This window comes from Rhinopithecus roxellana, chromosome 12 (genome assembly GCF_007565055.1).
Source record: "Rhinopithecus roxellana isolate Shanxi Qingling chromosome 12, ASM756505v1, whole genome shotgun sequence".
Taxonomy (NCBI): Eukaryota; Metazoa; Chordata; class Mammalia; order Primates; family Cercopithecidae; genus Rhinopithecus; species Rhinopithecus roxellana.
The window spans coordinates 54,332,273-54,344,947 of NC_044560.1; the positions used below are offsets into that span (position 1 = coordinate 54,332,273).

A 12,675-nucleotide genomic window follows, 5' to 3' on the forward strand; every position below is an offset into this window, starting at 1 on the left:
AGGCTCTAAAGAATAAGGAGGAATCCGCCTGGCTGGGAAGGGCATGGGTTGGGAAGGGCATTCCTGGTAAAGGGAACAGCAAAAGCAAAGTCATGGAGGTGTGAGAGTGTCAATTAGTGAAGGTCAGTTACTGTAACTATAAAAAACACCCTGATATTTACGGTAGAACAAGCCCCAGACAGGCAGAGAGGTTATAGGAGAGAAAACAATTTTCACCCCTTGGAAGAAGGGAACAGTGAGAGATGGCTTTATGGAAGAAGTGGGCAGGATATTAGCAAACAAAGAAGAGTAGGGGAAACACAGCAGGAGCCTACACCAGGGGCAAAGGCAGGGGCTGGGAAAGCGGAGGATGGCAACACAGAGCAGCAAATGGCTTGATGTGAAGGGAACATAGATACTAGAAGGAGTACAGGTAGGGCCAGATCAAGGGGAGGATCTAGTGTCAGGCCAAGAGAGCTGCTGTTTCCCACATAAAAGATGAGAGCTTTTTGAGTAGAACAAGAAATAGTCAGTTCACAAAAATTCTTTATCTGATTTGGAACAGCCAAGCTTCTGAAGCCTTGAATGCCAACCCCAAGCTGGGGTTTCCCCTCCAGAGGGAGGTGGCCAAGGGGAGGAGGAGGAGAAAGGAGGGGAGGCAGAGACAGTACACTCTGCCCTCACCTGGCTGCAATGGTGGCCACATTCTCCATCCAGGCCATGATCTGGCCCCCAAAGGTGTTGCCCTGGTGATTGGCATGGGGAGGCAGGACCAGCTCCACGCTCTCCACACGAGTCTTCTCGGCCGGCACCATGTGGCTGCAGTCTCTGCTCTCCAGATCTGACCAGGGATGGGGTAAGGGAGGGAAGCGGAGAGGTGAGCACATTCCCAAGGGCAGCCCCTCCCCACAGGCAGCCCGGGGACCCCCACCACTCCACCCCACTCAGGTTCTTTTATTTATTCGGCACCAAGTGCACATGAGGCAGAGGGTGGCCCTGGGTGAGAGAGATGAGCCAGTTCAGTGCAGTGGACCCATCACCAGCTCTGAGACAAGACAGCTGGTCTGAGTCTCAGCTCCACTCCAGACTGCCTGCATGGCCTTGGGCAAATCGAGTAATCCCTCTGAGCCTCGGTTGCCTCATTTCTAAAGGCAGATGTGAACTCCGACCCGACAGGACTGTGTGAAGATGAAATGTTATTATTGTCACAAAGTGCTTGACTCAAGGCCAGGCATAATAGCTCATGCCTGTAATCCCAGCACTTTGGTAGGCCAAGGTGGGTAGATCACTTGAGGCCAGGAGTTCGAGACCAGCCTGGCCAACATGGCGAAACTCTGTCTCTACTAAAACACAAAAAAATTAGCGGGGCATGGTGGCAGGCGCCTATAATCCCAGCTACGCTGGAGGCTGGGCCATGAGAATCACTTCAACCTGGGAGGCAGAGGTTTCAGGGAGCCAAGATCACACCACTACACTCCAGCCTGGGTGACAGAGTGAGATTCCGTCTCAAAAAATAATAATAATCACAAAGAGCTTGGCTCCAGTAAATATGCTCTCAAAAAGGATGGTTTTTCCCCGCCCTCTGCCCTGGTATCCTTGGCAGCCATGGAATTAGGATATCCTTAATAGGAGAGGCCAGGCAGTGAATGGGGCCTCGGGCTTCAGGGCAGCAGACGTTGGCATGCCCCACCAAATCCAAGGTGGTGTCATTTGTCTCCCATCTCCCATGGAGAGACTTCTTCAGGGAGGGTCCATCAAAGAGCTGGCATTGCCCTTGGCTTGGCTTACAGCCTCTCAGAGATGCCACAGACAGGGTCAGGGCAGACAGGAGGGGAAGTTGAGGGTGGCCTGAGCCAAGGTCTGGAGACAGGACGGGAAGGGTATTCACAGGGCAATGGGGCCTGTGGCTTAGCAGGAGCTGCAGTGGGTCAAGAGACAGTACCCAGTGAAGCTGAGTGGCCAGCCAGAAGGCCCAGTGCCAGGCAAAGGCACTTAAGCTGATTCTTAGGTGGGAGGGCTGTTAGGACAGAAGAGATTTAGGAGGGCTGCAAGGGGATGGATGGATCAAGGGGGCCTTGATGACTGTAGGAAGAGCTGGGCCTCCCCAGCTCCAGCCTCCAAGCCCAGCATAACCAGGGTACGTGGAACTCAGGGCACAGCTTGCTGCTTCCACTGGGCTTTGCAAGTTCTGCCTGCTCTCTCCCCACTCCGAGGAGATTTTCTCCTAAAATCACCTGCTTTTGGTTTCAAGGAAGACCCAAATTTAAACATTCTGGAGATGAGTAAACAAGTCCAAGGTCTCCCCTCTGGGCCTTTGCCCAGGCTGTGCCCTCTGTCAAGAACCTTTCCTTATATCCCACCTGTCAAAATCCCACCCAATCCAAAGTAGATCTTTCTGTACTGGTATAGAACAACCCCCAGGATACATTTCTAAGGGGAAACTACAAGATACAGAACAGTATGTACTGAATGCCCCTTTTCAGGGGCTAAATAATACATCCTATGCTTAGATACGCAGGAAACACTTCTGGAAAGATACCCTAAAACAGGTAATAGTAGTTGCTTCTGAGGAGAGGACCTGGATTCTGGGATAGAAAGGAGTCTTGCTTTTTATTTTATATCTTTATATATACACACCTTATGTATGTATGCATATACACACACACACATATACATAAGCATATATATATGCTTTTTACATATATTTTATATATGCTTTTTATATTTTATTTTATTTTATTTTTTGAGACAGAGTTTTGCTCGTTTTGCCCAGGCTGGAGTGCAATGGCACAATCTCGGCTCATTGCAACCTCCGCCTCCCAGGTTCAAGCGATTCTCCTGCCTCAGTCTCCTGAGTAGCTGGGATTACAGGTGCCTGCCACCACACCCAGCTAATTTTGTATTTTTAGTAGAGACGGGGTTTCACCATGTTGGCCAGGCTGGTCTTGAACTCCTGACCTCAGGCAATCCACCCACCTCAGCCTCCCAAAGTGCTGGGATTACAGGCATGAGCCACTGCACCTGGCCTATATATGCTTTTTTTATAGATGCATATACATAAGCATATATATATATATATGCTTTTAAAAAAATTCTACAGAGTCTTCAAGGTGTAGCTCAATACTATCTTCCCAAACACCTTGGCTTCTGGAGACCCAAATGTGTTTTGTGGACTAAAAAGGGATTTACACATGACCTAACCGCAGTTTCATGGTTGCTGGGAGCTGGTAGAGAGGCCCAAACACTCCCTTTCCCTGGAGGAGACCTCGGGGCCAAGAGGGCTAGAGAGGCCCAGGGCCACCAGTGGGTGGAAGTCCCTGGAGCCTCCCTTCCTGCCTCTGCCCAGTGGGGGCCTGGGGCAAAGAGGCCATGTGGGACTCCAGCTACCCTCCCCATGCACGGCTGGCAGCTGCTCACCGTCCTGAATGGCGCAGTTAGCCAGGAGGTCCTTGATGGTGTCCGCATAGACAAGGCGCATGCGCCGGCGCTCGGCCGCCACACTGTGCTCCATCTTCTCCTCCTCTGTCCGTGGCGTGATCTGCTTCAGCTTCACCTGTCAGCCAGGGGACAGGGTGGGGGACACTCAGGGCAAGTCTCCTGAAATAGCACAAGGGCCTGTCCCCAGCACCATCCCATGCCCGAGGCTAGCACACGGCAGGCCTGGGCTGCTGCTTCGTTCCAAGGCTTCCTCCCCCTTTGCCCCATTTTCCTGCCTCCATGATGACCTGACACATATCCATCCTCCAACTCCCACCCAGGTCCCTTCCTTGGGCAAAGGCTCAGAGGATGGGAGGTGTCACTGTAGGACATGCACAATGGCGAGATCAGAAGAATCTTCGCTGGAGAAGCACAGGGAGAGGTGGGGGAAAGGAGTGGGGAGGTGGCTAGGGGGTCCAAATGCAGTGGGGGGTGGGCCTTCCTCTGGGAGCTGTGGATTCCTGCTGTGTCCCTCCCCATCCCCTCTGCCAACCCCCAACCTCACCACCCTGATCCAGACTTGCCATGGCAGGTGCCCAGGTCGCTGAGCAGCGTCCAGCAGCCAGGTGCACCCAGTTACCTTGGTGATCTCTCGGTGGGCCACGAAGGTGGCCAAGGCCTTGCACACATTCCACTGCTTCTCAGAGCACAGGTCCTCCGAGGCCACCTGGATGCCCACCTGGAGAGGAATAGTAAGGGCAAAGGAATGAGGGACAACATTGCACTCACCAGCGAGAAGGCCCGCAGCTCCGCCAGATAGCAAGTTCCAGCCCAAGCCAGGCCTCTGGAGTTTCTGCACCATCTACCAGGTCTGGGAGGCCAGAGATCTGAGGTGGGTTTTGACTCTGCCCTTGGGTCCCCGGGAAACCTTGGGCAAGACACTTCCCTTCTCTGGGTCTCAGTTTCCTCATCTACGAAGTGGGAGTGATCAGACCTACCCTTGCGGGATTGCTGAGAGAATTAAAATGAGACTACATCTACAACAGGGCTTACTATAGGTAGAATGTTGGCTAAATTTAAAGGATAGGCCAGGCTCAATGGCCTGTCATCCTAGAATTTTGGGAGGTTGCAGCGGGAGGATCACTTGAGGCCAGGAGTTCAAAACAAGCCAGGGCAACACAGTGAGACCCCTGTCTCTGCAAAAAAAATGCACACAAAAATTAGCTGGATGTGGTGGCGCATGTCTGTAGTCCCAGCTACTCAGGAGGCTGAGGCAGGAATATTGCTGAAGCCCAGGAGTTCAAGGTTACAGCAAGCTATGATTGCACCACTGCACTCCAGCTTGGGTGACAGAGTAAGACCTCATCTCAAAATAATAATACAAATAAAAATAAAAGATCAAGAACAGGCACCTGGGAGTACCTGAGCATTTATGGGGTGCCCAGAGGCATACTCAGGACTATGTCACCCAGCCTCAGTGCTCCCTCAGGAACCATGGACCCAGCTGGTGAAGTTGTCTGGGCCTGAAGTCCATAGGCGGGAAATAGAGCCCTCCCCCACAGCTCACAGAGCCCTGGGCATCACCAGCAGTCCTCCATTAACTCGACAACCCTGCCACATGGGAATCACGTTTCCTTTTGCAGATGCGGAGATGGGCTGTGGGAGGCAAGCTCATGGGCCAACCCAGCACTCTCCCTGCCCCCAGCTCCTCCTCCAAGATCAGGTGCTCCTGCTGCCTTCCCTCCACTCTCACAAACACCCAGCTGCTGAGGCTGGATCTGAAGACTCAGGGGCCTGGAAGTCAAGTCCCACGCTGGAATCTGTGTAGCTCAGTGACCTGGGACAAGTCCCTTCCCCTCCCAGGCCTCGATTTTCCTGTCTGTGTTACGGGATTTGGGACAGGAAGATCTTTGGGGTTCCCCCTGCTCTGCCAATAATTACAGAACTCTGCTGTTCTAATCAGGGCCCTGCGAGGGTAAGTGGCCCTGGGCTGCAGGGAGAAGAATGGATAGAGGAGGTAGAGGACCCACCCACGCACCCACTCCCAAGCAGTGCCCACCCCACACACCTCCATGCTGGAGTTGAAGGCCCGGTTCACCTTGGCCTTGATATTCACCACTTGTCCAACACTGGGGAGAGGAAAGCAGGAGGTGAGCCTTCCAGAGGGGCCAAAGGGAGGAACAGGGGCCTCAGATACTTGCAGCGCCTCTCTTGTGGGGAGCTGGCAGGAGAACTCCATGGTTTGCAGGGCATATTCACATCTGCGATGTCACCAAGTCCTCAAAGCCAGCCAGCAAGATACTGTCAGCACCCCATTTCACAGATGGGGAAGCTGAGGCAGAGAGAAGTAGCATGATTGCACTCATCTGCTCCCCCGTTCCCTACTCCCTGTTGTCCAATTAATGCCTGTGCTTCTTTCTGTGCTTGGCTCAGTGGTCCCCTCCTCAGGGGAGCCCTCCCTGCCCTGCAGTGGCCCACCCACCAACAGAGACCCTGTAGAGGCTCACCCTGCAGCACTCTCCTGGCAGACTGACCTCTGTCCCCCACAATTCTTAAGCTCTACTAGGGTAAGGGCCATGTGTTTTGCTCCCCATTGACTCTCCAAGGCCTAGCACATGGCACAGGGTGGGTCTCCCATAAAGGGTAGCTGACTGAATTAATGCATTCTACATGTACTGAATGCCTAGTAAGGGCAAGATACTATAAACAAAGGGTGGGGAGAGAAATGGAAACATTTAAAGAATGCCTGCGAGGTGCCAGGCACTGTGCACTGCCCCATTGGAGCCTCAGAATAAGCTTGGCAGGTAGGTTTAGGAGAAACTGAGCATTAGAGAGGTTAAGTCATTTGCCCAAGGTCACCAAGCTAAAAACTGGCAGCGCCAGGCTTCTAGACTGACTCTGTTGACTGCACCAGCCCCACTCTTTCCAGTTGCAACCTGTCCTTCTGGAATGATTCCCACATCCAAATGAATCCCCAGGGGAGCCTCCTAGCCTAGGCCATACCTAATGGAGGGGGCAGAGGGTGCCCAGCTGATGGACTGTGGGGAGGAGGGACAGGAGGCTAAAGGCTGGCCCCATTCAATGGCTGTGTGATCTCCAGCAGGTCCTTTCACTTTCAAGGTTCGTCAGCCTTGGCTCATGAACATGGAGAGTGCCATGCCGACTTCTTTCTCAAATGACAGTCTCCTGGCCAAGTCTAGGAAGGTCCATTCCAAGGGGCCTGCTGGTCAAGGGGCCACCATGAATGCAGTGGGAATAGCCACACAGGCCTGGGTTCCAGTCAAGCTCCACCTTGACCATCACACTACAGAGCTGTGTGACCTTGGGTGAGTCACTTTGCCTCTCGGAGTCCCTTTCCTCCTGTGTAAAGTACTGCCTGTGGTTCTGAGGGTCAAGTGAGAGACAGTGGGACTCAGCCAAGCACCAGGCCTGGTCCACAGCAGGAGCTCAATAAATACCACAAGCTCACATTTGCCAGACATTTGTTGATATGATTCCTGTTCATTTTTTTAGTAATACTAATGATCACGGAGGGGAGGGTCATTTTTAGGAGATCTATGCTGACATAGTGACAGATGAAGCATCATGATGTCTGCATCGCACTTTCTTTTTTTTTTTTTTTTTTTGAGACAGAGTCTCGCTCTGTCGCCCAGGCTGGAGTACAGTGGCCGGATCTCAGCTCACTGCAAGCTCCTCCTTTCGGGTTCACACCATTTTCCTGCCTCAGCCTCCCAAGTAGCTGGGACTACAGGCGTCCGCCACCTCGCCCGGCTAGTTTTTTGTATTTTTTTTTTTTTTTTTTTTTTTTGAGACGGAGTCTCGCTCTGTCGCCCGGGCTGGAGTGCAGTGGCCGGATCTCAGCTCACTGCAAGCTCCGCCTCCCGGGTTTACGCCATTCTCCTGCCTCAGCCTCCCAAGTAGCTGGGACTACAGGCGCCCGCCACCTCGCCCGGCTAGTTTTTTGTATTTTTTTTAGTAGAGATGGAGTTTCACCAGGTTAGCCAGGATGGTCTCAATCTCCTGACCTCGTGATCCGCCCGTCTCGGCCTCCCAAAGTGCTGGGATTACAGGCTTGAGCCACCGCGCCCGGCCGTTTTTTGTATTTTTTTAGTAGAGACGGGATTTCACCGTGTTAGCCAGGATGGTCTCGATCTCCTGACCTCGTGATCCGCCTGTCTCGGCCTCCCAAAGTGCTGGGATTACAGGCTTGAGCCACCACGCCCGGGCAATGCATCTCACTTTCAAATCATTTAGCAGAGAGAGAGACAGAAAGTATATATATTACATCTGTAATCCCAGCACTTAGGGAGGCCAAGGCAGGCAGATCACCTGAGTTCAGATGTTCGAGACCAGCCTAGCCAACATGATGAAACTCTACTAAAACTACAAAAATAAATGAATAAATAAATAAGCCGAGCATGGTAGGGCACACCTATAATTCCAGCTACTCGGGAGGCTGAGTCACAAGAATCGCTTGAACCCAGGAGGCGGAGGTTGCCGTGAGCCAAGATTGCACCATTGCATTCCAGCCTGGATGATGGAGTGAGACTTTGTCTTTTAACAAGAAAAAAAGTATATGTATTTATTTATTTGTCCATACATAGATAAAGCAAATTTAGAAAAATGTTAATTATTGGGTCTCAGTGGTGGTGATCATTGTACTATTCAACTTTTCTATATGTTTGAAAGCTTTCATGATCAAACATTAGGACAAAAAATTTCTGTGGTCCCCCAAATAAAAATAAAAGTCTATTTTCTCTGGTGCTGAGAGGAATTTGTGATTTTTCCTCCTCTCTCTCCTTCTCTCTCTACCTTCCCCCAAAGTCAACCAGACACCTATCTAGGTTGCTAAGCTCCTCCTCCTTCCTGACTGCCCTCTGTCCCCACAGCTCAGGCCCAAACCGTATCCCTCCCCAGGGCCACTGCCCAGCCTCCTCAGGGGCCCCGGAGTTCCCGGACACCCCTCCAGGTGTTCTTCACAATGCAGACAAGCAACCCCCCATAAATAAATCTGACCCCCATCAAGACCTTCCCTAGACCAATTTACTCTCAGGAGACAGAAGAGCATGTTAATTGCACCACAGAAATTCAAACAGAAAACCCAGATGATGAAGGACTCTAGAGGTCAAATGGCCAGCTTTCCTCAACAAATACATTTTGAGAGAGAGACAGAGTGTGCCAGAGAACTGGTGGAGGATTGGTGGGTATCTATAGAGTTTTTTGGTTTTTGGGGGTTTTTTTGAGACAGAGTCTCACTCTGTCACCCAGGCTGGAGTGCAGTGGCACTATCTCGGCTCACTGCAAGCTCTGCCTCCCAGGTTCATGCCATTCTCCTGTCTTAGCCTCCCGAGTAGCTGGGACTACAGGTGCCCGCTACCATGCCTGGTTAATTTTTTGTATTTTTAGTAGAGATGGAGTTTCACCGCGTTAGCCAGGATGGTCTCGATCTCCTGATCTCATGATCCACCGACCTCAGCCTCCCTATAGAGTTTTTTTAAGAAACAACCAATTACAATTATTTGCATCCTGACTTGAATAACAAAATAACTGCAGGCTGGGTGTGGTGGCTCATGCCTGTTACCTTAATACTTTAGAAGGCAGAGGTGGGAGGATCACTTGAAGCTAGGAATTTGAGACCAGCCTGATCAACATAGCGAGACTGACACCACGTCACAACAACAACAACAAAATAATAATAACAAAATAAAATTTAATTAGCCAGGTATGGCACGACATGCCTGTAGTCCTGGCTACTAGGGAGGCTAAGGTGGAAGGACCGCTTGAGCCCAGAAGTTCAGGGCCGCAGTGAGCTATGATGGTGCCACTGCATCCCAGCCTGGGCAACAGAGCAATACTCCATCTTGAAAAAATAAATAACTGCAAAGCAATCAAAATAATAACAAATTCATGAGACAGTTTGGGCATTTGAACACTGACTAGTGATGTTAGTGAAAATTATTGTTAATTTTTTAGATGTGGTAATGATGTTAATGTTAAGGTTTTGTTTAAAAAGAATCCTTCTCTCAAAAAAAAACAGAGGGCCAGCTGTGGTGGCTCACACCTGTAATCCCATCACTTTGGGAGGCCAAGGTAAGCAGATCACCTGAGGTCAGGAATTCAAGGCCAGCCTGACCAATATGGTGAAACCACATCTCTAACAAAAATACAAAAATTAGCCCAGCTTGGTGGCGGGCACCAGTAATCCCACCTACTCAGTACACTCAGACAGGAGAATTGCTTGAACCTGGGAGGCAGAGGTTGCCGTGAGCCAAAATTGCGCCACTGCACTCCAGCCTGGGTGACAGAGCAAGACTCCATAAATAAATAAATATAAAAAGAGTTCTTAGCCCTTAGAGATACATTTGGAAATATTTTTAAGTGGCAAAAGCAGAAACAAACAAACAAAAAAACTTCTTAATCTTTCCTCAGGTGTGTCCAGGCCTTCCCTGGCCACCAACCATGCTCCAGGCCCCTCCCCAGCTTGTCCTTCTTCCCGGCATCCTCTCTGGCTTTCCCTTCCACCCACAGCCTCCTCTGCCCAGATTCACCTTCACTCTGCTGTGCCCTACAGCAGGTCCAGCCATCGTGCATGTACCCCAGCCCTCTCTATTCCTTGCTCCCCTAAGTAAAAGAACTTGTGCTGGCTACGGGAACCTGGAGCTGGCCCAGACACAGCTCCACTGGCTTCAAAGTATCACTATGTACAGAGCTGACAGTACTGAAGTCAGCTCAAAGACTTCCTCCAGGAAGCCCCTCCTTGACTACCCTCAGTGCCACAACACCTATCCCCAGACATATAGGAAATACAGCCCACTGGTTAAGAGCAAGGGCTCTGGGGCCGTACTGCCTGCCTGGTAGTATATCCTGGGTCCTCCATTAGAGGTACCACCTTCAACAAGGTACTTCGTTTCTCTGTGCCTCAGTTTCCTCATCTGTAAAATGAGGATACTAATAGCTTTGACCACATAGTATTGTTTTGAGGATCAAATAATGTATTTTAAAAGGCATCAAAATAATGTATCAGTATTGGTGCACTAATTGTGACAAAGGTACCCTACAAATGTAAGATGTTAATCATGGGGCACCTGGGTGTGGGGTATATGGGAACTCTCAGTACTATCTTTATTTTTATTTTTTTATTCATCCTGAGACGGGGTCTCACTGTGTCACCCAAGTTGGAGTGCAGTGGTGTGATCTTGGCTCATTGCAACCTCTACCTCCCAGGCTCAAGTGATCCTCCCACCTCAGCCTCCCAAGTAGCTGGGACCACAGGCGTATATCACGATGCCCAGCTAATTTTTGGTAGAGACAGGGTTTTGCCATGTTGCCCAGCTGGTCTCAAACTCCTGAGTTCAAGTAATCTGCCTGCCTCAGCCTCCCAAAGTTCTGGGATTACGGGCACAAGCCACTGCGCCCGGCCTTGTACTATCTTTAGAGATACAATGTTATTATGAATTTGGAACTACTCTAAAATAAAAGGTATTACAAAGGAGGCCAGGCAGGGTGGCTCACGCCTGTAATCCCAGCACTTTGGGAGGCCAAGGAAAGCAGATCACTTGAGGTCAGGACTTCAAGACCAGCTTGGCCAACATGGTGAAACTATGTCTCTACTAAAAATACAAAACTTAGCTGGGTGTGGTGTCACACACCTGTAATCCCAGCTACTCAAGAGGCTGAGGCAGGAGAATCACTTGAACCTGGGAGATGGAGGTTGCAGTGAGCCAAGATCACATCATTGCACTCCAGCTTGGGCAACAGAGCAAGAGTCTGTCTCAACAACAACGAAAAAAAATTACAAAGCAGAGCCCCCCCCCCCCTTTTTTTTTTTTTTTGAGACGGAGGCTCGCTCGCTCGCCCTCTCGCCCAAGCTGGCAGGCTGGAGTGCAGTGGTGTGACCTCAGCTCACTGCAACCTCCGCCTCCCAGGTTCAAGCAATTCTCTGCCTCAGCCTCCCGAGTAGCTGAGATTACAGGTGCCCACCACCACACCCGGCTAGCTTTTTGTATTTTCAGTAAAGATGGGGTTTCACCATGTTGGCCAGGCTGGTCTTGAACTCCTGACCTCGTGATCCACCCGCCTAGGCTTCCCAAAGTGCTGAGATTACAGGCATGAGCCACCCCACCTGGCCCAGAGCCCATTATTGCACAGAACTTCTCACTGCGAATTGAATAACGTTCCTACATCTGCCTTCCTGAAGATTGGGAGTTCCAGGGAAGAGGCTGTGCTCCAGTGGACTTTGCATGCCCAGTCTCAGCAAGGCCCCTGGTCTGGAAAAGGTGCTCATCTAATGTTAAGTGTGTGGTGAGGGAATGACTGATGACTGAATGAGTGAGCACAGGGACTGGCCAGTCTTCTTCCTTAATGGTGACACACTGAGCACCCAGTGAGTCCCAAATAAGCCCTTGGCACTTGATGTCCTAGTAGTGCTAGTGAGTTTAGGATCAGGCCCAGAGACAATAGCTCTGTGTGTGGCCCTGCAGCCTGTCCTGAGCCAAGGGCTCAGCCTGCTCCTTGGATCCCAGAAGCAGGATCTATGGGCAAAGCTATGGGGAGGCAAAGCCCAGTGTGTGTGATGAATATTCTTCCATTCTGTACAGCCATAAAAAAAAAAGAAAAGAAAAGGCCAGGTACGGTGGCTCATGCCTGTAATCCCAGCGCTTTGGGAGGCCAGGGCGGGTGGATCACCTAAGGTCAGGAGATCGAGACCAGCTTGGCCAACATGGTGAAACCCCGTCTCTACTAAAAATACAAAAAAATTAGCCGGGCCTTGTGGCAGGCGCCTGTAATCCCAGCTACTCATGAGGCTGAGGCACAAGAATTGCTTAAACCTGGGAGGCAGAGATTGCAGTGAACCAAGATCATGTCATTGCACTCCAGCCTGGGTGACAGAGGGAGACTCCTTCTCCAAAAAAAAAGAAAGAAAAAAAGCTACTTTGGTAATGAGGTAATGAGTTCCTCATCCCTGGAAGTATGTGAGCAGAGGTTGAATGGCCCAAGCTTCTGGCTCGGACTTTGCCAACGCACGTTGTCTAGGGGCCTCCCTATGGCCCAGTGAGCAAGGACCCAAAGAGAATGTCCAAGCTCAAAGAGGCATTCGCTGATTAAGTCTAACCCCATCCATTTTGCAGATGAGAAAACGGAGGACCAGAGAGAGAGACTGACTTCCCCAAAGTCACGCAGCGCCCCACAATGCTATCTCGGCCACACCCTGGCTGAGGGAACACCCACCCACCCACCGCACTGAACAGCCGGTCAACTCCTAGCCCCCAGAAACATTGT

The 12,675-nt window shown here is 50.9% G+C and overlaps 1 protein-coding gene across 1 annotated transcript in view; it reads right to left on the reverse strand.

Annotated features, from left to right (window-relative positions):
- ACOT11 (acyl-CoA thioesterase 11) overlaps positions 1-12,675 on the reverse strand; it is a 61,868-nt gene that overhangs the window by 13,429 nt on the left and 35,764 nt on the right. Inside the window, exons 4-7 of the mRNA XM_010372549.2 lie at positions 5,465-5,525; positions 4,037-4,135; positions 3,397-3,532; positions 664-820 (exon numbers count right to left, since the gene is read on the reverse strand). Of these exons, the coding sequence (XP_010370851.1) occupies positions 664-820; positions 3,397-3,532; positions 4,037-4,135; positions 5,465-5,525 (453 nt within the window). The remainder of the gene's footprint in view (positions 1-663; positions 821-3,396; positions 3,533-4,036; positions 4,136-5,464; positions 5,526-12,675) is intronic.